Source organism: Neopsephotus bourkii, unplaced genomic scaffold, assembly GCF_033783945.1.
Source record: "Neopsephotus bourkii isolate Nb327-2 ecotype Australia unplaced genomic scaffold, CSIRO-AGI_Nbou_v1 NB_53, whole genome shotgun sequence".
NCBI lineage: Eukaryota > Metazoa > Chordata > Aves > Psittaciformes > Psittacidae > Neopsephotus > Neopsephotus bourkii.
Window position 1 is genome coordinate 5,112,167 of NW_026900570.1, and position 25,206 is coordinate 5,137,372.

Below are 25,206 nucleotides of genomic sequence, written 5' to 3' on the forward strand. Positions count from 1 at the left end.
CTTAAGACAGGGCAAAACTACATGAGAAAAAAAGGTTCATCTGGAGAAGGATGTGAAAAGAAATGGATATTAAATTGATCTTTTTATGCTCTGCTTTCCACTGATTATAAATTACTTTTCAATGAACTCAAAATACTACTATGCCATGTAATGAAAAGAGAGACTAAATGTTACAGAAAAGAATATTCTGCTGATAGAATTCAGATTTATGTTCAACAGTTCTTTTTCTGCTCAGATATTTCATGTAAATTCATTGTTCTTCTGTGCTGTAAGGCTTTCAAGGTAGGGTGTTCTAAAAAGAATAAACTGAAGGCATTGTGGATAGGGTTCAGAAATTTCTGATGTATTCTTTTCCGAGGTTCATTTTGCTTCAAGTCGGCTTTATTCTGAAAGCTACTCTTGACAAAAGACTGCAGATGGTGAATAAAACCCTAGCTTACACATGTATGGTTATAGCCACATATATATAAGCCATAGCCACTCAGAAAGATGCTTTTAGATAATTCCTTGAAAATGCTGTCTTGGTGCTCAGTGGTTGTCAAAAGTCATAGGGAATATTAAGAAAGGATCTTTCATGAAGATCCTTTAATATGTATTTCCTAACAAAGAGAAATCATTATTAAGTCATCATAGAAATCAATGGTGTGCCCACTCCTTTATCACTCCTCACAGCTCCAGTTCCAATTGGAAAAGGGATGTAGCAAAGCTAGAGATACTGGGAAGAACATAATGATCAGAGGGACAAAACATTTACCATATTGGGACAGGTTAATAGCTGTTGTGCCCAAAAGGCAGCTCAGCTGTATACAGCTGCTCTCTCACTTTCCCTCCGTGGGATGGGAGAGAGAAACAGCAGGGTAGAAGTGAGAAAACTAATGGGTTCAGATAAAGGCAGTTTCACAAATAAAGCCAAAGCTATGCAAACAAGCAAAGCAAAACAAGGAGTTTGTTCATCACTTCCCATGGGCAGGCAGGTGTTCAGCCATCTCTAGGAGAGCAGGGCTCCATTTCGTGTAATGGTGACCTGGCAATCAGAATGCCATCACTCTGAAATTCCCCCACCCCTTTCCCCTTCTTCCCCTCCTTCCCCTCAGCTTTATATGCTGAGCACTATTTCATATGGAGTGGAATATCCCTTGGGTCAGTTGGGATCAGCTGTCCTGGCTGTGTCTTCTCCCAGCTTCTTGTGCACCCCCAGCTTGCTCAATAGGGGAGCAGCATGAGGAACAGAGAAGGCCTTGAATCAGTGTAAGCACTGCTCAACAATAGTTAAAACGTCAGTCTTATCAACACTGTTTGGGTCACAAATATGAAACAGCATCCTATGGGCTGCTATGAAGAAAATTAACTATTGCAGCCAAACTCAGGACAATATCCTATTACTTCCTCATTTAGAAGAATGACAGCAGAGAGGTACCCTAGAGTCAGCTCTTGGGGCGACAAGGGGAGCGCTGCCATGTCATTCGAGATTTCATGTCATTCTGTTAAACTGAGTTTTGGAAACCTTGCTTTAGGTCCTCAGAATATAAAACTTAAGGGATATCAAATTCAATATCACTGTTCCAGACAATGCAGAGTGAAACTGTGGTACTCAGACTTTGAGGATGCTTTGGTGGCTTTTGTGTTCAGTCCAGTTCATGGAGGACAAATCTAACAGTGACTATTAAGTAGTAAGTATTCTGGATGTAACTCTGACTCAAGATATTCCTAGACTACACAAATTGGGAGAACATAAGGAAGAAAGAATAATTTTATCCACAGTTTTTTTCCTATCAGATTTATCCCTGCATTATCCAGAAATTCCTGCCAGAGTAATCGCCTGGGCTTATCTCTGAATTGATGCAGTATGGCATTTATGTTCTTATTCTCTAAGAAGTTATTCACAGGTGAACACAAACCAAGACTGAGAAAGCGAAAACCATCATGCCCAGCATTTAGCCTGTATGGCTGCAGTAATCTCTAAACATCATGATCCAGGACACTGGGAATTTCAGTTCACATTGCAAATAAAATCATTTTAATGAAAAGATTAAAAATGCTTCTGTAAAACTAAAGCTCTTTGGAGATGTGAATTAAACAGTGTCACCTTGGCAAGCAAATATTTAGAAGAATGGAAAAAACCCTCAATGTTATCCACACATTTAAATAAGCAGTAAATGCAGTTTATGGGTACATGTTATCATAACCTACTCTCAGAATCACCTTGCTGTTCTCTGCAATTGTCAGGGCAAAACATTTCTGCAAGAACATAAAGCTAATGGCACAGTTAAATTTAGTTGACTATTTTAAAATTCAGTCTGTAAACACATGTAATTGTTAGTATACGAATGAGTCATGGAAACTTGGTTTTATGAAGAAAATTACTTATGTTCAGTTCTGTCCTTTCCCATTACTTTTTATATCATTAGTTTCCTTCCAGTATGCAGTTAGTGATCACTGATTCACAACATTTATAGTAATTTAAATGTATTTCAGATGCTGGCTAACATGGCTTCTGCCATTTCAAAATGGCATTCCAAGCTATTCTACTTACTTTTTTTGTTCTTTATGAGCAGGACACTATTTACTAAGTCTTTAATGATGAACTCCTGCTTTCCTCAGGCTGGAACACATCCCTTTCACAGACAGCTTGCCAAGTCCTCTCACTGTCTTCCAGTCTGGCACAACTTGGAGCTGGGCAGCTGTGATCAGCAGAAAAAAGGCACTGAGATCAGAAAGGTAAACTTGGTTCTAGAAGCTGCACAATGAGCCCAGATACCAGCTGATGTTGTGATGTCCTGTAATTTCTCTCACTCTGCCTTGCAAGGCTGCAGTGTCTATGCTAGATGCATACTTCCAAGTATACTTTCAGTTATACATACCGTTGACTTTGGAGACAGGCAGAGCTCTGTATATTTTCCAGTTAAAGCAAGCAGAAAAGGAGGACAAGCTGACATTCATTATTTCAATTAACTTTTAAAATGATACCCTGAACTTTCAAAAATGATGATGACTCTTCTCAAGCTTGCATTCGGTCAGTAGATCATTTGAGCATGCTTGAATGCCAGAAGAGCCCCATGGGACTGCCAGGAGGGCTGCTAGATAAACTGAGCTGTTTTCAGGTGGAAATGAGCCAGCCACAGCCGATAGGACTACTCATGGTGTTACCACAGGACACTGGAAAGTTTCAAAACAGATGGAAGCAGGGGAAGCCATGGGAGCTGTTATCCCACTCATTCACATAAGTTTTGAGATCTCCTTTTTTGTTATCTAGCATACGTGGAAGTTATTCATGGCTCTTGACCACATGAAATAGCTGGTGTGCAGCTTATAAGGTCAGAAGTGTTGCTGCACTTCAAGTATTCTAGCAAAATGCTCCCATTGCCATAGCTGCATGTGAACTGGTAAACCAACTGTCCTCATCTGCAATAGCACACATTTCAGGGACATCTCCACTAGTTTCTATGAACAAAAATCTGGAGCTAAAGGCTTAAGAAACGGCCCCTTTCTGATAAGAAGCACAAATGCATTTCTAGTCATTTAGGTAGTTACCAGCATGTAGCCATACATGTTTCTGAGAAATGTACTTGAATAACTTCATTAGATCAGTCAGACTAATTCTTCAGCACAGGAGTCGGCCCATGGTCAGAGTGTCACTTGCCATTAAAAGAGCTAACTACAAATTCGTGTCACTAACTGGCACACAAAACTGTAAGTCCTCTAGCAAAAAGGTGGGTTTCTTTGTTTGTTTGTTTGTTTTTTGTTGGGTTTTTGCTTGTTAGTTTGTTTGGGGTTTTTGGTTTTTTGTTTTGGTTTTTTGTTTTTGTTTGCTTGTTTGTTTTGGTAAGGAAAAGGTAACTTAAGGAATGGAATAAGTAGGAAATGGGAGGAAACAAAATATGAGTTTGCCACAGCTAAAGGTGCTGGAAATATTTAAAACCCTTGTTTGATAACAGATGATCTCTTCGGCAAAGAGAGTGCTGTATCTACTTGAATTAGTGCAAAACATTTGGTGTGTGATTGTTTAAAAATGTCAGCTAGGTAGAGAAGATGGGGATTAGCATAAGCAGTATAGAAAAAAAATGAAAATGGCAAGGAATCCTACTTAGGGTCAAGGGAGATATCAGAGGTATTCCTAGGGAGTCAGTCTTGAGTCTAATCTTATTTAACAGTAATCATGAACTAAATTCAAAAACCTTGGTCCAGAAATATAGGCCTTTACTAATGAACCTGCTGATGGCACAAAGTAAAGAAAAATCATCCTTTTAAAGGGATGTGTTGCATACAGAAAATACAGTTACATGGCACTTGAGGATCAAAATGTTAGAAATGGGATTAAATGTAACATGAGATGGAAGCCCACTGAGCAAAGGACTGCTGCTATGAACCAAAGTACCATCCTTGGAGGCTCCAAGGTTTGGCTGGACAAAGCTAAATTTGTCATCATTCAGGGTGGCAACCGTTTTCCTTTGAGAGAAGGACAGGACCAGGGATCCAGAGATCTTTTCTACCCCTTTTATTTTTTTTTATGTTTCCATGAGAATGAATGAGAGCATGAAAAACTGGTGTACTAGTCATACCATTAACTATAAAATGCCATTGCTACTCTAAGGAAGAACTTGCAGTCCCAGGAAGTGTTTGGTAAGGCGATTCCTGTAGAAATAAGAAGTGATCTGAGAAAATGTGGGTTTCCATGTGGAACACTGTATACAGCTGTAGTAACCTGTGCACAGGCAAGATTAATTTTAACTTTAAAAGGTGCTAAAAGAGCAGAATAAAACTACAGTCAGCCAGGATTTGAGATGCATCTAGCTAGACCTTTTAATTCTAAGAAGCGTGTCATAAAACACAAAACATTTGTGGGGTTTTAAAACACAAAATAAATCTTTACTGGAAAATAATCTAGACCAATTACAATTTGAAAAAAAAAAATAAAAAAGGGTAAGATAGAAGTAAAAGATCAGGAAACTTAATATAGAGGGGATTCTGGGGTAGCTGCAGTCTGGACTATGGAATGCATTACAATGTTATGGTCTTACTTTTTTTTTCCAAAGCTCTGATTAACATACAGTTTAAAAGACTCCATCATGCTGATACTCTGAAATCAGGTAAGGAGGGAATGAAGAGCAAGAATTTTCAGCTCTGAAGAAAATCACGCTGCACTGACTATCTCCTCCAGAATGATTTCATGAGAATAGCCCAGGGCAGCCTAAAAAAGGTTTTGTAGAAAGCACAAACTTGCACATATTTCTGGAAAAGGAGAAGATCAGCACATGCCTGATTTCACCTTGCTGACATCCAGAAAGGGAATAGATGGTGTTATACTTTGACTTAGTACACCTTAATTGTAACCATGCAACATAATGACTTAAAACTCAGAAATGTCTGTTCTTGAAGTTTCTGTGTTCTCACTTCCTTATCAGTGTCAAGCCAGCTGGTCTGCTGGTAAATTTGAGGCTTGTCTCCAAGCATATTTTCATCAAAAGTTCCTAAATCCACCCCAAAATCATACACTTAATCTTTTTTTTTTTTTTTATTAAAACTTATTTTCTTTGGGTGGTGGGAGGTGGGGAGGAAGGCTATTTCAGAGTACAAGATGAGACTCAAAACAAGTCAAGTCTAAAGAAAGCTGAATTCATAGCTAAATAGCAGGGCTGTGATTCAGAAGATCTGGATTCTATCCTGGACTGCCACAGGCTTCCTGTACGATGTAAGAATATCTGAAATATTCAGTTTTCCTCCTAGGAAGAATGTGATTAGTTCTATCAAGCTAATAAACCAGGAGAATTTATTAACTGATACTTTTCAAACACTTTGACATACTTCTGTGAGACAATATAGAGATGCAAAAGATTAATATAAATTATATTTCAATGTAGAGCTGCAAAAGATTAATATAAATTATATTTCATCACTCTGCATAACGGGGTGTCTACACCTGGAACTTATTCTGCTTCTTGATAGGAGCCTAAATTATTCACGCACTGCAGATTTTTAACATGAAATATTGGTATAATCTTATCTTTCACTTGTTAAAAATTATTTTCTTTGATTTCTTTCTCCATCGTTCATTCTTCAGTTCTTTCTCTTGAAGCTACTAAAATTTCCATATGTTCATACTTTTCCTATTGGTCTTACTCTACTCAACTTGTAGTTCCTCTGACAGGCCACAGGTAGGATTTTATACCATTCCCACACATGGGCACAGGATGACCTTTCTGGTTCAAGCAGCCTCTAGCCCCGTTTTCCCACTCCCATTCCTTTGTCTACACTAACTGTCAGTGCGCCAAATTCAGCATTTGCAGGGCAGTATGGTGAAGCAGAGACAGGAATTGCTCAACTCTAAAAATAACCTTATTTTCAGGTTGATTTGCTTTTGAGATAGATATGCACAAAAACAGAATCACGCCTTTGCCAAGGTATCAAAGAGGTCAGATTGATTAGCAGTGCACCTCATGTCTGTGCTGAAGTACTGTGGTTCCCTTCCCTTGCCTGCTGGACCAAGAACTCAAAAAGATGATTGTTCTGCACCAGCTATCTGCTGCCGTTTTCCAGGGGAGAGACAGAAACCAAACCTTGGCGCTCAATTGCACTCCAGTGAAGCTGATCTAACAAATAATGTGAACTGACAGTCCCTGCAGCACAGTAAACAAAACAGTTTGATTGCTTAATTAACTGCCTGATCACAGTCTTGTCCCCTTTCCAACAAAACCAGTTCAATTGCACTTTCCAGATCCATACAGAAGTAAGCTGCTCCTTTCACAAAATCACTCGGAGCTGGCAATACATGGGCATGCTGCATTATTGAAATTCTGGATGTCACCCTCAGAAATAAATACTGTCAGCTGAAACCCACAAATACTGCCAATATGGCCATGATTTATTCATGAATGGAATGGGATATGAATGCAATGAGGTCCTAAACACTATGTATTAGGGAAAGGGATATTAGTCAAATTAAGTAGCTTTGTTCCAGTTTCACCACCTGTGATATCGTCTTTAGATCTTTTTACAGCCTCACAGGGAGAAAACAGCTTTGAATCTGACAAAAAAAAGTGTTTTGAAAATTATTCATATGATGACACAAAAGGTTTTGCTGGAGCATTTTCGAAAGGACATGACAGATGAAAACAGAAATATGTGAACAGAAGTATAAAATGTGCAATATTACACAATTTCAAGGATAAATTATTCCTTATTGGAAGAAGCATCATAAGGTGTTCCCTTGCCAACAGGAAGAAACAAAGAAGCAACAGAAAAATGGGGACTTTTGTCTGAGTAAAGTGAGACTTTTTAGCTTGCTTGAGCACACGAAAATTCTGGCTTTTGGTTCCTGCCCTTACAGAGGGCGAAAAGCAAGGGAATACAAGGAGAAGTTGTGGCTTTAGACAGTCTTAAATCTCATCATACCATCACAAAGTTAATTCCACCTTAATTGAAATTGGAATGAAAACAACCAAGGAAGGTTTTTGTTATCAAATACATTCTAATGATATTTTGCAATTTATCTGTTCTTGCAAATCTGCAGGTTTTATGAAACAGCAAAATCTGAGAAATTTGATGTGTGATGAAGCTTTTGTACTTCTGGTGTGGAAATCCTGAAAAAAAACAGTGGTACATCAGAGCTTCTTCAGCTGCATATGCAGCCTGGAAATTGCTATCTAGAGGCTGGGAAGGGGAAGAAACATCTTCCAGTCACTAGCAATAGCAACAAAAACCTCTTGGTGTGCAGCGAAGCAGCATGGAGCAAGACAGCAATATGTCAGCCCAGAGGCCAGAAGCCAATAAGGAAATGCAATGTCTTGGTTTGGAAATTTAAGACTACAGCAAGCATTATCTTATATAGCACAGAAACATTGCGCTTAGAAAATGCAGTGGTCAGCTCAACAACCAAAACTTAAAAGAAAGTTACACCTTAGAAAGTTCAGTCTGCAGTAGGGTAGGAGTGGAAAAAAAGTAATAAAACAATGTTGGGGGAGTGTTATGGAATAGTTCTTAGTAATTAACTATGATAAAAGCCATCTTGATTTAAGCAACTCCCATGATATTCTCAAGCTACACATCAGATCCATGATCAACAGTCACCTCAGTACTTGAAACACCATGTCAGGAGTTAAAACAGATATTTGCAAGAAGATAATTGAAATAATAAACAGAAATCTTGAGCAAAGATAGCAAGAATTTCCAATGTAGGAGGCAGAAACCCACTGGAACCCACAAGTGGGAGGTCATCCTGCAAGCTTAGAGCTGTCTCCACTGCTGCCCAAGGACCCCAGATGATATTACTGTCCCTTAAAATCACCCTATGAAATAAATCAACTAAAGCCTTGAGAAGAGATCCCTTAACAGTGGTGCAGCTGATCCAAGCCGTTCCCTTATGCTCTTCTAGTGGGGTGACAATTTATATCAACACCAAGATCACTAGGAGGGAGTTCCAAACCCCTCTGTGGGAGGCTCTGATCATATCTCCTTGGCTCTGCCCATGATTATGGGTGCTCAAGGCTCTTTCCTGCACCAGGTTGACGTGCTCTGGTCTTCCAACTCTCTGCATTGGCGCTTGCCCTTTTCACTTAATGTTCCTGTTTTAGTTCCCTGCCATGAGGGATCTCATGACTGCCCTGTGTCAGCTGTAGCTCTGTTCTTGTTTTCCTCCTGCATTCTGAACATGTATCCAGAGACAATAATCAGGTGCAGACCGATGACAGCAAACAAGTTATGTCTGTATAAATTAAAGGGAAATATGTACAACATCATAAAGTATTCACAATATTGCAAAGGAAGAAACTGTATCCTGGGGAAATGCAAAAGATGAGTTACAAACAGATGCTATAAGATGAGTAAGTATTAGTAACAGATTCTTAAGATCATACATAATTTACATAATTGAAACCATGAAGCATAAGCATGGAAGAACAAGCACTGTTTCTCTAAACTTTGTTTATGATCAGCAAAACCCCAGAACAGCTCTTTAAGATCTGCTGATGTTTTAGGACTAAAATATAGGCTCAAAACTTGAAATGTACTCAGCAAGATATTTGAATGGGCATTAGAGAATGTGAAGGAGATGGGCACATATTCCTTGCTGGTACCATGCTGGCACTTCTACAACCCGGGCAGCTACAGTAGAGCAGTAGTTGAAAATGTGAATATTTAAAGCATAAAACTTCATGGTAAACAGATATCCAGATGCTTTTTGTCACTTTGGGGGTTTTTTGGTGGTTTTGTGTTTTTATTGCAGAAACTGAACTAAGATATATTGCAGAAGACTAATTTTAGAGCAGCAATTATTTTCCTGCCAGGAACTGCTATGATACCAGGTCTTCTGTGGATCCCACTTGAGGAAGGGCTGTACACAAAGCATAGGACTTTTAACAGCCACAGCCTTATTGAATTTCTGCCTTGGAAGGTTGTTTTGTCCCTGTTGCTGAGGAATATGAAGAACAGATTGAACGAATATGTCAGGAATAGCAGAGACATAGCTGAGGCTGGGCTAGGCAATAGGTTATGTTGCCAGAATTTGACTCTGTGTGCCTGAAATTATGGCTTTACAAAGGTAGATGGCAAACTTTAAGTTGGATTAATAAAGAAACAAAATGTTAACTATTTGCAAGTAAAATCTGAAAGGCAAATTAATAAGCCATTATAAAAACCTGTCATTCTGCTTAGCTGGGTTTGAGCTATGCTATGACAGGTAACACCCTTCTGGCTACAGGGATTGTACCATTAGAGAATCATTAACAATTAAACAGGTACAAACTGGACACTAGTGAAAGGCTGAAAGCCAATATTACTGTGTTTTGGTTTGGGGGAATGGAAGAATAAAGCCATGCTGGGTCCAGAAAAAAAATCTCTGGTAAAGTGGAAATACTTCAAGCCGTATGAAAGTCTAGAGAATGTTATTTTTCCATTACTGACTTTGGCTTTGGGAATCACAGCAAACATAATCCATCAGCTGACATAGTTAATACCACAGTGTTTAAGTTTGGTAATGAGACCAAGAATCATGATTTATATTAAATGCGTCCCAGATGTATTACCTTCTTTGCTTATTGGTGTAAAAATGCTTTCTTGGTCTGGTGGAGTGAAAGGCTTTTGCCTTCTCTATCTCTAGAGATGAATCACTGTTTCCCAATTCTGTTTTTTACTCCAAAAAGTTTTCATTCTGTCATACTTAGCCAAAAAAAAAGGCCTTCATGTCACCAAAAATATGAAAAATTTCTATTTAGGAGGTCTGAAATGTAGACGGTCGGTTGATAGGTAGATTGTACCTGAATACCTGAACTTTTCAGACTGTATAATGTAGCTGCAAACTGTTCAGGTTTTATATGCACTGCAATATTTCTGATAATTTAGGTTCTAGTTTAGATTTATACATAAATAATAGAAAGTTTTTTGAAAGACCATTCATAGTTCCCAATGAAAATAGTTGACAAGTAGTGACTGATTCAAATGGGATCTTAAGCTAAGCACTTGACTTCCTACCTCAACCCTTTTCCACCCATCTCATACTACATGGGGCCCCTCAAATTAATCTTCCCTTCACCCTTTACCTTCCTGAAGTAAAATCTTATTTCCTCGAAGAACCTACTTTTGACCCCATTTTATTCCCCAACTTCACCTTTTTTTCTGCATGTTTTTCTTTTAATTTATCATTTTGAGTTAGTCTCAATTTTTAAAACGTACTAGGCAGCAAGTTAATTGTGAAGGTCAGAAGCCCCTTTCCACTCTATGAGCTAACCAAATACTTTAGTATCCACATTGTCCAAAGAAACCACTATTTTTTAAACCTGATGACACATTGCATGAGGAAAATGAAAACCACTCAAAAACGTTGCCAAATGCTGAGATGAATAATTACAACTCAGAGGAAATAAATGCTGAGATGAATAATTACAACTCAGAGGAAATAAACTATTCAGCCCAGACATTTGGAGAACATATATAGAAGTATGGTTGTACTATTCATGGATAAGTATATGAATAGGTAATTGGAAGAACTTTTCTAGTCTAGGGATGAATACAGAGTACAATAGAGGGAGAAGATGAACTTAAACTAAAAATCTCTTTAAAGTGCTCCCATTTTCTTCCAAAGTATCTACATCAACAGCAGTTTCTGTTCTTCCAGGCACAATGCAACTATATCAGATTAAATATACAGCTGTAACAAATGACTGAAATATCCTTAATAGAGAGTTTTATGGTAGCAATTGACAAGAGATGAAAACCTAATGATTTTTGTGATTCCGTGTTTAAACTCTCAGATTTGCAAAAGTTTGTAACTTTTCTCTAAGTTTTCCTATTTCTTTCCAAAACAACTGACATATTAATACAGTTAAGATCCCATAGTCTTATGGCAGTGTAGGAAGTGTAAGTGCATGGGTCCTGAGGTCTAATCCCCTGCTTGTTCAGACTCATACCAGTATTACTCCCTCTAAGTCATATAAACAGGAATCTAAAAGTGGAATTTTCCTTAGATGCCATGAGGCTTTTTTAAAGCCTCACTCCTCTGGTGATTATAAACAACTTTCTGACTTCCAGCCTCAGTTTATGCACTGCCAGTCAATATTTGACTTTTGCATGGAAATCTGCACAGGTAGCAGAACCATAAAAAACTCCTTCTGCTAACGTTCGTGCAACCAAGAACAGTTGTTACTTAACATTAATCCTTTTGAATAAAACCTTTCCCTTCCTCATTAGGCTGTTTCAAAACATTGCTATTAATTCAATATTTCACAGCAGTGAAGCTAGGACACAGTTTTAAAGTAAATGCCTTCCTACTGAATGTCATGGGAGTGGGGCAATAAAACTAGTGATCACACGGTTTAAATTAAGATTCAGATTTCAGCAGCAGCTGAAAGATGGGAAAACCTGAGCACATCTGTAGCACAACCCTGTCAGACTGCAGTGAGAGGGAAATGTGTGTGTCATGGCAGCAGCACTGTCAGAGCTTGCTGAACTCACTGCAGTCCCTTGCAGGCATCCCTAGTGCAGATCCCTACTGCAATCCCCCATTACAGCAGGACATGAGATATCCCAGAGGCAGGATCAGTGTTTGGGCTGCATTTTTGGCTTTACATTCAGTCAAAAAGAGGATAGAGGATTTATAAATAGAACACTTTAACTGAGAAGTTTAAAGCTAGGTAGAAATAAACTGGGCCTCAATGACAAAAACCCAGTACTGCCTCTGTCTTCTGAGCAGGCGCCAGCTCATATTTGGGGCATGAGGACAAGTAATCAGAGCTATAACGTGAGCAGTGTTTATGCTGGACTTCTAAAGGATTTTTTAAAAAACATAATAACAATATTAATTCCATATGTTATAAGACAAAATGGTACCTTCAATTGTCTAAATTGATAAATTATTGTCTTAATCCAAGAAACAGGATATTAGGGTCTTTACAGGCAAAATGAAAATGATTATTTAAAGATGTTGGGTATTTGAGGGAACTGGTATTTTTCTTCATGTTTTTACTGTTAAGTAGTAAGGTCAAGTTAAGTCTTCCTTAAAACAGGCCATATGGTTTGGGTGCTTATCTGAATAACAGAAGCTAAAATGTGCAGGAAAGATTAAATTGTCCAATTCATCACCGGGCTAAGACACAATCATCCTCTACAACACAATTTTCTATATTACTTAGATTATATTTTAATTTTCAAATTGCTTCTCACGAATACAGCTCTGTATAACAAAATGTCCCCTAGTAGTCAGGATCCATTATTAATTATGCTGTTATAATCTTGCTTTCTGATTTCCTCATTATTTGTAGAGTATTTTTTCATATCCTATGGAGACAGGCAGCCAAAGCCCAAGGCACTAATTAAGAGCAGGTGAAGAATGTAAGCAGGAAACCAGGGATAAGCAGCAGCTGAGGGCTATTGCTAAATAAAGCCTTTCTGAACAGAGAATTTCACAGCTTAACAGGATTGTGTTGAGAAGCAGTCTCAATTACAAAGGCATCAGCTCAGAAAAAAGGGCTTCAACATAAAGCACAGCTCTTCATTTTCATTTCTTTTGTCCTCCAGATCCAACACTCATACTTAGCTGAATATCCTAGAGCACTGACTATATTCTACAGGATTACTAGAAAAATATGTATTTTTCCTATGTGAAAAATTTATAACTAGTTTGATACAACATATACTTATTTATTAAATGGTTTGATACAACTGTTCAACTTAAGTTACGTGTCAGCTAGCTCACAATATAGCCCAGCCTATGGTGTTAATACAAAGGTATTAAAATACAGCCAATTATAAAAAAATAGAACTTAATTAAAGAAAGCATTTTATTTTATTCAGTTGGACATGCAGGGTCTGATTATTTGGAACTTTGTATTAACTCAGTACCATTGCGGTGTCCAAGATTCCTTGGCAATCCTTTGCAATCTCGTTGTAAAGTGGAATAACTTCTTTCCTGCTATGGAGCCACTGCAGTAAAAGCCACCCCCAAACTCCACTGACAACACAGCATTGCAGGGCAGCTACATCCAGACTGTGCCTTACCACAGCAGGCTACAGCTTATGGTATGGATCAAGGGTTTTCCTGAACACAGGCCCACCCAGTTCCTCCCTGTGGTCTGTGTAAATCCCATTTTAGATTGCCACTGTCACCTAAAGGCTGACTTCAGCCTGGGTACAAGCTAATGGAACTGGAATTGGGAGCTAAACTGGGATTTAGCTCATGCACTGGCAAGGGAAAATAAGATGGCCTATAAAAGCAACCTTGTTCTATAATCCATATATAAACTTACACACACACAGTTTGCAAAACCTTTTCTTTTGCTGTCTGGTGCAGTTCTTTGGTTCAGCTCTCTGACAGAGAGGAGGAGAAGGCAATCAGGCTTTCTGGCTCTTTCACCATCCCAGGCACCATTCTTCTTTACCTTTTCAAATGTCCCAGTTAGAAGCCTCTTGTTAAAATCAGAGATAACTAATTGTGAAACATTCAAGCCTGGCTGCAGGCCAGTGACTACAAACACAGAGCTAAGAGACTCCTGCAGCTGATACTGCTGAGCATAGCCATGCAGAAGTTGCAATAGAACTGTTTGCTGAGTACAGGCTCCTTCACTCTCTTCCCTCACTAATACACTGATTTATGCTTTCATTCTGTGGTCATCCCTTACTCTACGTACAGGAGTCTGTCAGCATTGGTAGTGTTAACATTATCCAGAATTTTTGTAAGGGATCTATTTTTTTTAGGGATACTCAGCCCTAAAACAACACACCTGCAGACATGAAGGTGGTCTGGTTGTGGGGCTACCCAATTAGCAATCAGGAGAGAGGACAAGCCTATGGGTAAGGACACTGATGTGCTTTGCAGTCACATAACTGATTGCAAAAGGGTTCAGACTGATAGGCAGAGCTCATACAGGCACACACATAAAATGGGAGAGAATGAGAGCTTAGGTTTCTCAAAGGGTCAGAAGACCCCTGTTGGTGATGTAGCTTCTGTGATGCATAGAGATACATACAGCAGAGGACATGACAAAACAGCACTCCATCCTTCGTCACTGTGTGGTATTGCTGCCAGGGACATATGCTGCCCCATTAGGTACCACCTCTTTTTCCACGTGTGCTCACCTCCCTCACTGCTCCACCTCAGCAACCCACCACTGCTAGCCTCGCCTTGGTGTGTCTCTCCCCTGTGCCCATTCCCATTGGAGGAGCAGCCTCAGCGTTTGTTTGAAACATAAATAACAGAATTTCTGTGCAAAACTTTTAAAATCTTTATTCTCTGATTCCTCTTCAGTTTATTATGGGTGTTATTAACTACTATTATGACTAACAGCATAAAGATGTAAACACTTATTTGTTCACAGCTTTATATATAACATATCTCAGAGAAGGCTGTTAGGTATGTGACAGTAAAAACTGAAAACAGAAAAGAACAAAAGAGCAAAACCAGAAGTATACTGAATTACAGTATGAAATCTATTTACACACATTAATCTATACAACATCATGGTCTGTACACGTTGTAAAAAATAATCACATTCATTTACATATTCTTTAACTTTTATCATACTTGACAGATAAAAAGTTATCGATGAAGATGAAAAAGGCATTTCAAAGCAACACTCATACTAATGTGCCAGGAAAAAAAAAGCTGCAGGTTATCATAAACTTAATAAAGTGCTCTGGGAAATAAAAGGGGTTGGGACATTTTAATCACTGGCTTATCTGACAATGGAAATGTTACTGACTTAGATTTAACTACCTAGTGTTATTGGGTGGAACCAGATTCAACACAAGGTGATTAAACCGTATCAAGAAAACCTGCTTTTAACTGTTATTCTGTTATACTCTGTAACATACACGTTAGAACACCTTTTTGTTTGTTATTTTTTTTCATCAACAGAATAGCACTGTGTACTAACTTCTGCTGTTTGGTTATGTCAGGGTTGTACTGACAGCCAGTGGAGACCTCATAGCAGCCTTCCAGTATCTGAAGGGGGCATATAGGGATGCTGGGGATGGACTCTTCATTAGGGACTGTAGTGGTAGGACAAGTGGTAATGGGTTAAAACCTAAACAGGGGAAGTTTAGATTGGATATAAGGAGGAAATTGTTTCCTGTTAGGGTGGTGAGGCACTGGAATGGGTTGCCCAAGGAGGTTGTGAATGCTCCATCCCTGGCAGTGTTCAAGGCCAGGTTGGACGAGGCCTTGGGGTTTAGAGGGAGGTGTCCCTCCCTGCCCATGGCAGGGGGGTTGGAACTTGATGATCTTAAGGTCCCTTCCACCCCTAACTATTCTATGATTCTATGATTCTATGTAGGCACTCATGGTAACGTGAAGGTACTTATGTTAGTAAAAGTGTTTCCTGTATCACTATGCACAGACAGTAATTGCTTGAACAATACCCCTTATATACATAGCAGCTTTCTCTGCAGGTTACTTGTCATTCTTCCTTTTTCTTAGTCATATTTGATGCTTGATTATTCATTCATTAGAGATGTCTGAAAAAAAATCTGTATTAAGTGAATTTAGACTTTGTTCACATTTGCTTTGCTGAAATAGACAAATTCACAGTCAACAGAGGATGATTTTAGAACTCACAAAATAGACAAATAATGCAAGTGAGTCATCAGTCCTTACACATGCAGTGTGAGACATTTGCTTGGCAATGCCTTATTTCATAAAGCTGTTCCAGACAGATTCTCTGGTTTGCTGAGGGTCTGTGCCTGTTGCTTTCCCCTTCATCATGTCAAATGCAAAGGGAAGCCTGTCTGGGGTGAATCAGGACATGAAGTAGATGCTACAGAGTGAAGCAGGCTACCTCCAGCTTGACTGGAGAAGGCTCTTTGTAATGCCTTTAGCCTCCAATTAGTTACCACTGCTACAGTACAGTTTCAGCATATGCTTAAAGTGGGTAGTTCCTCAGCTGGGTACCTGCAGCACCCATAACTCTGAGGTTCAGGTGCAACTGTTGGAATCTCATGCACTCCGGAATAGACTACATGGAGTTCTCACTTATATACCTGTCAAACTCTTAAACTTTCATGAAAGCCAGCACTCTGGCTAAAAGGGCACTCTCCATATTCCTAAGGTTATTTTGCAAAGCACATTAGTGCACCTGACCCAGACACAGACACCAAGGCCAACATGTTATAGAAAGGTATAAGTTTATATGGCAAAAATCATGTTAGCAATAATCCCATTGCATGACACTAGACAGTTCCTGGTCAGTGAAAATGACTGCGTTAAGTCCAAGACTTCAAAGGTATGACCAGCTGGGCTGCAAATGGGAGTGAGAAATACAGTCAGTGGTGTATGCATTTCTTTGCTTCTTTTGGTTGAAGGTATTATGAGTGGAGCGGACACAGAAGAGAATAAAAAATATCTGAGAAAATGCCTTGCTGTCAGAATTTGAAATATTTGTCATTAGTTTCTCAGAGAGGAAATCAAATCATGATTTAAAGAGTAATTTTCAAAAGACTTCACATAAAGAAAATTTTTGGTAGTCTAAAGCACTTTGTTTTACCATATGTCTCCTCTGCAAAAGACAAAAAGTAAAACATCTAACCCAAAGCAAGAAACAACTGCTGGAAGCTGAAGCCAGGCAAACCAAAATGAAACATAAGGCTACTGGTTTTGTCAGAGAAGGCAGTCAGCCACAGAGAAGCCCTTCCAAATGAACTGAGGAATCCTCCATTACCTGCACTTTTGAATCACCCTGCACGTTTCTCAGAGAAAAACTTTGGCCAATACAGGTTACCTGGGTCAAAAAGGAGTAGCTGGGTAATATTAGCCAGATAACCAGCCTTTTCTGTAGAGATTCATCTTACTTAATTTGAGTTGTAGAGTAAGAAATCTAAGTACTAGCCAGTCACCCTGGGTTCATTTTATAGTAAGTATAGAGCAAAAGGATGTTTCATCTTACCTACTTTAGATGCCCAGCTGAACCTGGGACAAATCATCTTCAGCAAGTGCCTGTGTCCCTAGGATGACTATGGAAGGCACTGAAAAAAGAGTCTTTAACTCAGAGACAGACATTTAGCTTTTAGATACTGAAACCAGGGCAGATGAATTTCACCAGAGCTTATTGAGCACTTAGCAGGAATGGACTCTGCAGAGGAAAATTAAGTCAGCACTCGCTGTATATTTATATTTCAATCATAGTTAGTGACTGGAGAGTAATCTGTGTCTCTCAGACATTGGCAGCAGGTAATGCTGACAGAAATCACTCAGAATGAATGGTGATGCCCTGACAACTTCATTGTCTTGAATGTCATTACTCCCCATGCAAAAAGTTGAATCCAGTTCAAATGCATCTGTGTCCTGTTAACAGAAACTGCTGTTTTATTGAAAATTAAGACGCATTTTCTTATTTAAGCTTTTCTGGTTTATAATCCAGAAATCATTAAAATGCAATTTTCTCCATGCTCGCCTAATTAGAACAAAGATAGTTTTCTCTAGGATACAATGAATTATAAACAATTGGTGATGCATCATGCAGACAGACCGATGGAACTGATTGTTTGTGATCTCTGTTTCTAGACTATTATTCTGTTTGTGTGCCAACTCACTCAAAGAATTTCCTTTGAACATAAAGATGAGTATGCTTGAATTCTTGTCAAGCACACCTTTCTACCCAAGAAACCTGGGGACAAAAGTACATTCTACATGTCTCGTCTCAGGGAGTTGAGCAGTCCCAATGCTGCTTCAGACAAAGAAGCACAGATGTCTTTAATTTAGGTATAGGAGCAGCCCCCAAAGCTCTGATGTGTCTTCATATACATGCAGTTAAAAATTTGTTGATAAGAGTGTTCAGAGATCCAGGAAGAAGAATAAAGTTTAGCAGTGGTTTCTGTGTCTAAAGCCTTTGGGAATATGGGAATGTATGTATCTTTAGACCTTTAGTCCCCATGGGACTGTCACTGGATAGCATACTCCACTCCAGAATCTCATAGTTCACCAAGTGACAGCAAAAAACACTCTGAATGACTGGAGGTGATTAATAGCTTCTTTAAAGTCAAATTTGGCAAAGTAACGATTCATCAAGTGATCATTGTTTAACACAAATGATACCTACTACAGAAAGGCTGGTGTCATACAACATTTACAATGTTACCCATTCTGTAGTACTCATGTGAACCATGGGGCCTTTTCTGTCTTGGCTCTGACATGACTTTGTATTAATCCAGGGTAATCCCACTAAAATACATAGTGTTTCACTGATAAATATCTAAATTAAATCAGACCAAGAGGTGTATGGACAGTTTGATGGCTGCCAACAATATTCCCAGCACTGGTGATATTTTCAAGAATGTACATGCCTGCCAAGACATGCCTTTGCTGCTGTTCTTCCTTTTAACTGACAGTATCAAGGATCTTGGGTTCTGCTGGCTCCATACAATCTGTTATGAGAAGTATGAGGGCAATTGCTTTTACGGATCAGGGGAACTCATGCAAATATATATTATTCCCACTTGCTATTAAAAGTGGACATAGTTAAATATGACATGGAAACTAAACATCATTTGATTTATTTCTTTTAGAGTGCAAATGTCTTGTGCATATTTGTAAGAATCTGTCAGTTTGTCAGTTCTATGTCTTTTTGGTTTTTTTTACAAAGTGGCTATATAAGAGGCTTGCCCTTGTTGAGAATTCCTTCTATTTATGCCTTTTATGGTAACTTTCTAGGGCTTGTAATTTTTTTTTTTTTTTTTTTTTTCTGGAGTCATGGTCAGGGCTGTATTTTAAAGCAGCTCAGATAAATACAGAATAGAATTAAGATAAAACACTTTACATTATTCCTTAAATGGGAGCTGTAACTTCACTGCAATATTCCTTGGTTTAGCTGCCAAGTATGTGGTTCTAAAGACATATTTAAATGAAAATATTACATAAAAATATATTTTCAATGGGTAATATGCTATCCAAAGTTGTTTATCCTATGCTTGACTGCTGTAGCAATAAACTATCTCTTCAGAAAACTGTTTAATAAAAGATCGACACAAATCTCTGATTTTAAAAAGAAGAGAAAAACTGGTCATTGCAACAGCACTACTGGAAAATGGTGATGTTTTAATCAAAACTATTACAGTAGCCTTTTCTGACTGCGAAAGCAGCCCTACTGTCTGCATCTAAACAGAAAACCAGGCACTTTTGAAAGGAACAATATGTTTTAAATCAAACTCTGTAGAAAGTCATTACACAATTAGCCAGGGTTTTTCTTTTGGAAAAGCCTACCTTTTTGCATCTGTATAAATAATGTTCATTATTTCCTGGATTAGCACACTAAACACCTAGTGTGGTTAATTATAGTCTTGCATTTCTTTGTTTTTATTCTGTTTTCCATAATTGGGAAAGAATTTCCTAATCCTTAAGGAAATAAATGTTTCCTTAAGTATAAATAAAGTGTAAGAAATTTTCTTGCTTCCCATCATAACCTTTTCAGCATGTACCAAAGTAGTCTACATTGAACAGGATACCATACATCTATCTGGCAGACATGTTGAAGGGTAAAGGGACCATTATAGTAAATGCATTTTTGAACAGTTATGGCTAGTAAACAGCAAGAGAACATTAGAATTAATACGAATACCATTCAAAAAAACCCAGAAAGCATCCATGAGGCAGGTGTCTCTGTTATTAACTGGTTGGCTGCACAAACCAATTTCCCACATGCCAACATGTTGAAAAGCAAAGCACTAAACTGTACATTTTCTAAAGTATCACATCAAGCTGCATAATGAATGATATATCCCACAGTGTCTCATGTTTTGGGGGACCTAGCTTATTTATATCATAGTGGTCTCTGTCTGCATAAATGAGTGAGCCCTTGAATTCCGGTGGAGCTGAGAAATGCTTTCTGATCCATTCCGAGAAATCGAGCTGTGGAGTCTGTAATCTCTGCCTGCTGTCTGCTTCCAGCACAAACTCCGCCATTTTCTCTTCAGCTCCCCTTGCACCTGTGTTAAAAGAAAATGCACAAGATGAGCTGAAAATGTTTTTTTACGGGAGGAACTTTTCCACGTTTTCCACTGGCTGTCAAATGGGGACCACTAGGAGTAGAATCATGGAATGATTTGGGTTGGGACTTTGGAGGATCACCTAGTTCCAGCCCCACTGCCATGGGCAGAGACACCTTGCACTAGATCAGGTTGCTCAAAACCCCATTCAGCCTGGTCTTGAACACTGCCAGGGATGGGGCATCCACAGCTTCTCTGGGCAACCTGTCCCAGTGTCTCACCAACTTCACAGTGAAGAATTTCTTCAAAGTATCTAATCTAAATCTACCCTTTTTCAGTTTTAAACCATTTCCCCTTGTCCCATCATTACATGCCCTACCAAGAACTCTTTCTTCATCTTCCTTATAATGCCTCCATTTTATACTGAAAAGCTGCAATAAGGTCTCCTGAAAGCATTCTCTTCTTCAGGCTAAATAAGCCCAACTCTCTCAGCCTTTCTTCATAGGAGAGGTGTTCCAGCCTTCTGATAATTTTTGTGGCCCTCCTTTGGACTCAGTCTAACAGGTCTGTGTCATTCTCATACTGAGGGCAAGCACCTCGCTCAGCCTCCTGGAGACACATCTTTTGACACAGGATACAACTGGCTTTCTCAGCTGCAGGCACACATTGGCAGCTCATGTCCCATTTTTCATTCCCCAGTATCCCCAAATTCTTCTTTGCAGGGCTGCTCTCAATCCATTCATCCTCCAGTCTATACTGATACGGGGGGCTGCCCTAGCCCAGGTGTGGGACCTTGCATTCAGCCTCGTTTAACTTCATGAGATTCACAGGGGCCTGCTCCTCGAGCCTGTCAATGCCCCTCTGGATGGCATCCCTTCCCTCTAGAGTATCAAGTAAGTTTTTATGAAGATTACAAAACTGAAGCAAAGACTGTGTCTACGCCGTCTGTGAGGAGATGCCCCAAGGCTACTCTCATGATCCATTCTGTATCACCTGTGCTGCAACATTAGCTTTTGGTATCTAGCTATTAATCACATATACTTAAAGCTTAGAATCAAATGATCAGCCAAAAAATCAGGCATGTCATGAATTTCAGAGACCAGAATAGCACTCATGAGAGCTGAATGTCAATTCCCTGTGCAAGGGAATCTTGATGTAAAGGCATCTTCTTCAGGCAGATGCCTCCCATGAGACACAGCATACTGTTTAAGGTATATTCTACTTTAAAAAGTGGCTGAAATCAAAAGGAATTCTTTGTATCCTCCTCAGTTGAGATTAGGAAAGCTGCTACATGCTAAGCACTTCTGAAAATCTGCTGCCACTCTGGGAGTTAGATTCTGTCAGAAGATTACCCCTAAATACTTACTAAATGATGCTTCAAGTTCTGGGTAAACTTCTAGGCTTGTTGTACCTTACTTGCACAACCGACATTGCTTGTAACAGAGCTAGAATTAGATCATGCTAAATAACATAAGATGCACTTACTAACACCTTGGTTTACAAGGAATTAGATTTCAAATAGCTCTAACTCTTTACCCGAATTCACTAATTTCTCCTGTTGTGCAGAAACTACCACATATATATTATATAAACAGGAATGCAAATATCTAAGCCAGCTTTATGTATCAGATTAGAGTTACAGGGGAATTCATACATTTACTGAAAGCAACATTTAACATCCTCAGTAGGAAAGATGAGACTTACTTCACTGTTCAAAAAACAATACAGGACTGCAACAATCAACCCCTGGAAAGAGACAATATTCCTCAGTTAGCAGGCAGCACCAACGTAGGTCAATCAAACCCCTTTTGAATAAAAGCTTTAAAATTTACCTGAAAAGATCCCAAACACAACTCAAAGATTATTTTATAATAATTGGAACTGCGGTCAGGAAATAGAGCAAACACTGTGTAGTGAACTCCAAATAATGGAATAAGCAACAATGTGGATTTTGCAAGTCTCCTGGGTAAATAAAAGAGAAAAAGCTGGAGTTTAATGATAAGCTCTTGTTTTACTATGATAAGAATCCAATGCAATGTCATTTACATAAACCTCACATAACTTCAGATTTATAAACAGTCTTAGTAAGAGTAATTTAATGCAAACTGTTTTCCTTTCAGGCTTACTATGCAATTAGCCTCATAGTAACCTCAAATTAATGTGTGCAATTTCATATTATACTTTATGTTGCTAAATTTCACTCTTCCAAAAGCCAGTAAAAGGCTGCAGGGCCTCTCTAACCCAAAAAACCCTTTTTCAGGTGTTTTTGGAGTTTGGGTTTTACTGCATTATTCCACTGCTTTATTCAACAAAGTGTCATAAGCAGATATCTCAAGGTACTTTTTACCTTGCATAAAGGGTACAGAGTGGAGAGAAATCCTTCCTGCACAGTCATGCTGACAAATCTTCTTGTACGTAAAGAAAAATCTCTCTTTTGAAATTAATTGGTGTTATTTTCCTTCAAATGTGCAGCTGAATGGTTACTATGTACACTACACACAGTATGCAAACAGTACCTAGGAAATGTAATCCAGAATAATCTTAACTGTGAAATTTTCAGAAGCAATTTCAGATTTACCCTCAAATGCTAAAATCTCGTAAGTCTACTGATTGTATTGGGCATATACCATTAACTAATTTTTAATGTCAATTACATAATACATTTTAGCACAAGACCCTACTGAAGGAAGGAGAACTTTAAATTATTAAGCAGAGCAGGTCTGACAAACTGCCTGTGAAACCACTGAAATGATGAATTGCTAATTATCCCTCATCCGTCACTTATTTCAATCTAACAACATCAGTTTTATATATTATACAGGGCCAGCCATGCATGATTATGCATCTCTAGTATCAGATAGAATTAAAGAAGTTATAATGTTGAGTCCCTTCATTCATTGCTGTCTTGATTCAACAATGAAAGGATGCTGTTGTGAATTCACCTATTTTAACAGAAGATAAAGGTATTTCAAGCACTTTTACTTTTTATGTGTCATTTTTCATGGCCTTCCATTCTTCTTAATGTCCCAGAAGCTGCATCTGTTTACGTGGAAATAATACATTCTGACAGCAAAGTTTCTCAATAGTAAACCCCTCACATCTAAAGGTGTTACCAGTAAGCGGGACAAATAGGATTTCTTTACCATAAGAAATTCATTAACAACTGGATGAGATAAGGATGGCAGCAAATTTCCTGGTTTCCAAAATGAAATAGAAAACTGGATTTAAATTTGAGCTTAACCTTACCCATTGCAAAAGTAAACTGATCAACAGAAAGGATGGAACCAGGTACAAGCAAGTGGACAGAGGAAGGAAATAAAAATGGCGATTTGCATTCTTATTCATTTTAGACTTATATTTCACTTTCAGTTCTTGGTTTAATATTTTTTGTCTAGCTGATGTCACTTGCTCTATACTGCACTTCCATTCTAGTGAAGGAAAGGGACATAAAAATTAGCCTTGTTATTCTCTGTATTTTAGAAAACGCATTTGCATTTTGAAAAAGGAGCTTTCCAGACCTTTAATTTGCTCTCTAAATGCAGTATTTCTTGAGGAGGTTAATCTACTGTTCCCATGGGTATCAGCTAAAGACCATCCAATCCAAACTTATTCAGGCAATCAAATGCTAAAAGCAAAATATTCACAGGGTTGAATAATGAAGGACAAGGTTGCTATTAATGAACAATTTATACTATGAAGTAAACTGTGGAAAATGATGGGACTGATAGGAAGGGAATGCCTCATTTTCATAAACTACATAAATACCCAATGGAAACAGAAAAGTTCCTGTCACAAGAATTTGAGGGGATGTCCTGCTCATAGGTCAGTCATAGTGCTAAATAAAAATCTGGCAGCTGCATAATTTTATCTAGGTTGATCTGTTTCTCCCACGTGTTTAGATAATCCAAGCAGCAAACAGAAAAAAGGACCCTTGAAGCTTTATGAAGCAAAGCCTCATGTCAATCTAGTCATGTCACCTTTTCCATGGTGCATCAGAATTCTTCATTTTTTCTATCAAATGTGTTATGTCATTTACAAAACACAAAGTCCTAATTCTCTTGGATTTAAAGATATACTTTACTTCAGCACACCATGTTTTATCTGCTCTTAGGATAGGAATTCAGTATTTTTTAAATGAAGAAAAGATGTTATCCAGGAGCACATTTTCAAATGCCACTTGCATGGGATTGAATTTTCAGTGTTCATGTTAGGTTTTATCATTGAAATATCATATTAATATCCTGAAGTGTCAAACTCAGTGTCTGAGCTTTAAAATAGGACCTAATACAACAGAGACTTGATTCGGAATTATAATATCCAGCAGCTATTATAATAAACAACAATAAATGATACAGAAATATAATAAAGAACAAGTCCAATTTTAGCAATGTATTTAAATTGCTCCCCATTCCTTGATTCTAAATCTGTGGAAACAATGGTAAGATTTGATGTTCAAACCAAAACACAAAGGAGAAAACCTAAACAGAAAAGAAGCTGTAAAAAATCAGAAGTCCTTGCTTTCCTCCAGAAAAATAAAAATGCTATTTTAAATCAACATAAAGCGTTATATTTCATTTTTTGCTGTTTGGAAACAACAGCTCTTAAAATGTATGTAAATATTACAACAAAAGTATTTTAGAAATGAAAAGTTAAAAAAAATGCTTTTAGGAGGTTAAAGCAAAGAGGTTTAAATCTTGAAACTTCTGTTATGTTGAACTGACATATTTACACATTAACAGAAAGATATTACTCCATATTTTCTGCATCAGCATATTCATTCATTGATTAAAATCAAATTCAAGAGTGCCTTGT

The 25,206-nt window shown here is 38.3% G+C and overlaps 1 protein-coding gene across 1 annotated transcript in view; it reads right to left on the reverse strand.

Moving 5' to 3' along the window:
- Nucleotides 1-19,487: 19,487 nt before the first annotated feature.
- Nucleotides 19,488-25,206, reverse strand: part of VIPR2 (vasoactive intestinal peptide receptor 2) — a 47,848-nt gene continuing 42,129 nt past the window's right edge. The window contains exons 11-13 of the mRNA XM_061349544.1: nt 22,227-22,356; nt 22,099-22,140; nt 19,488-20,394 (exon numbers count right to left, since the gene is read on the reverse strand). Of these exons, the coding sequence (XP_061205528.1) occupies nt 20,224-20,394; nt 22,099-22,140; nt 22,227-22,356 (343 nt within the window). The 3' untranslated portion in view covers nt 19,488-20,223. The remainder of the gene's footprint in view (nt 20,395-22,098; nt 22,141-22,226; nt 22,357-25,206) is intronic.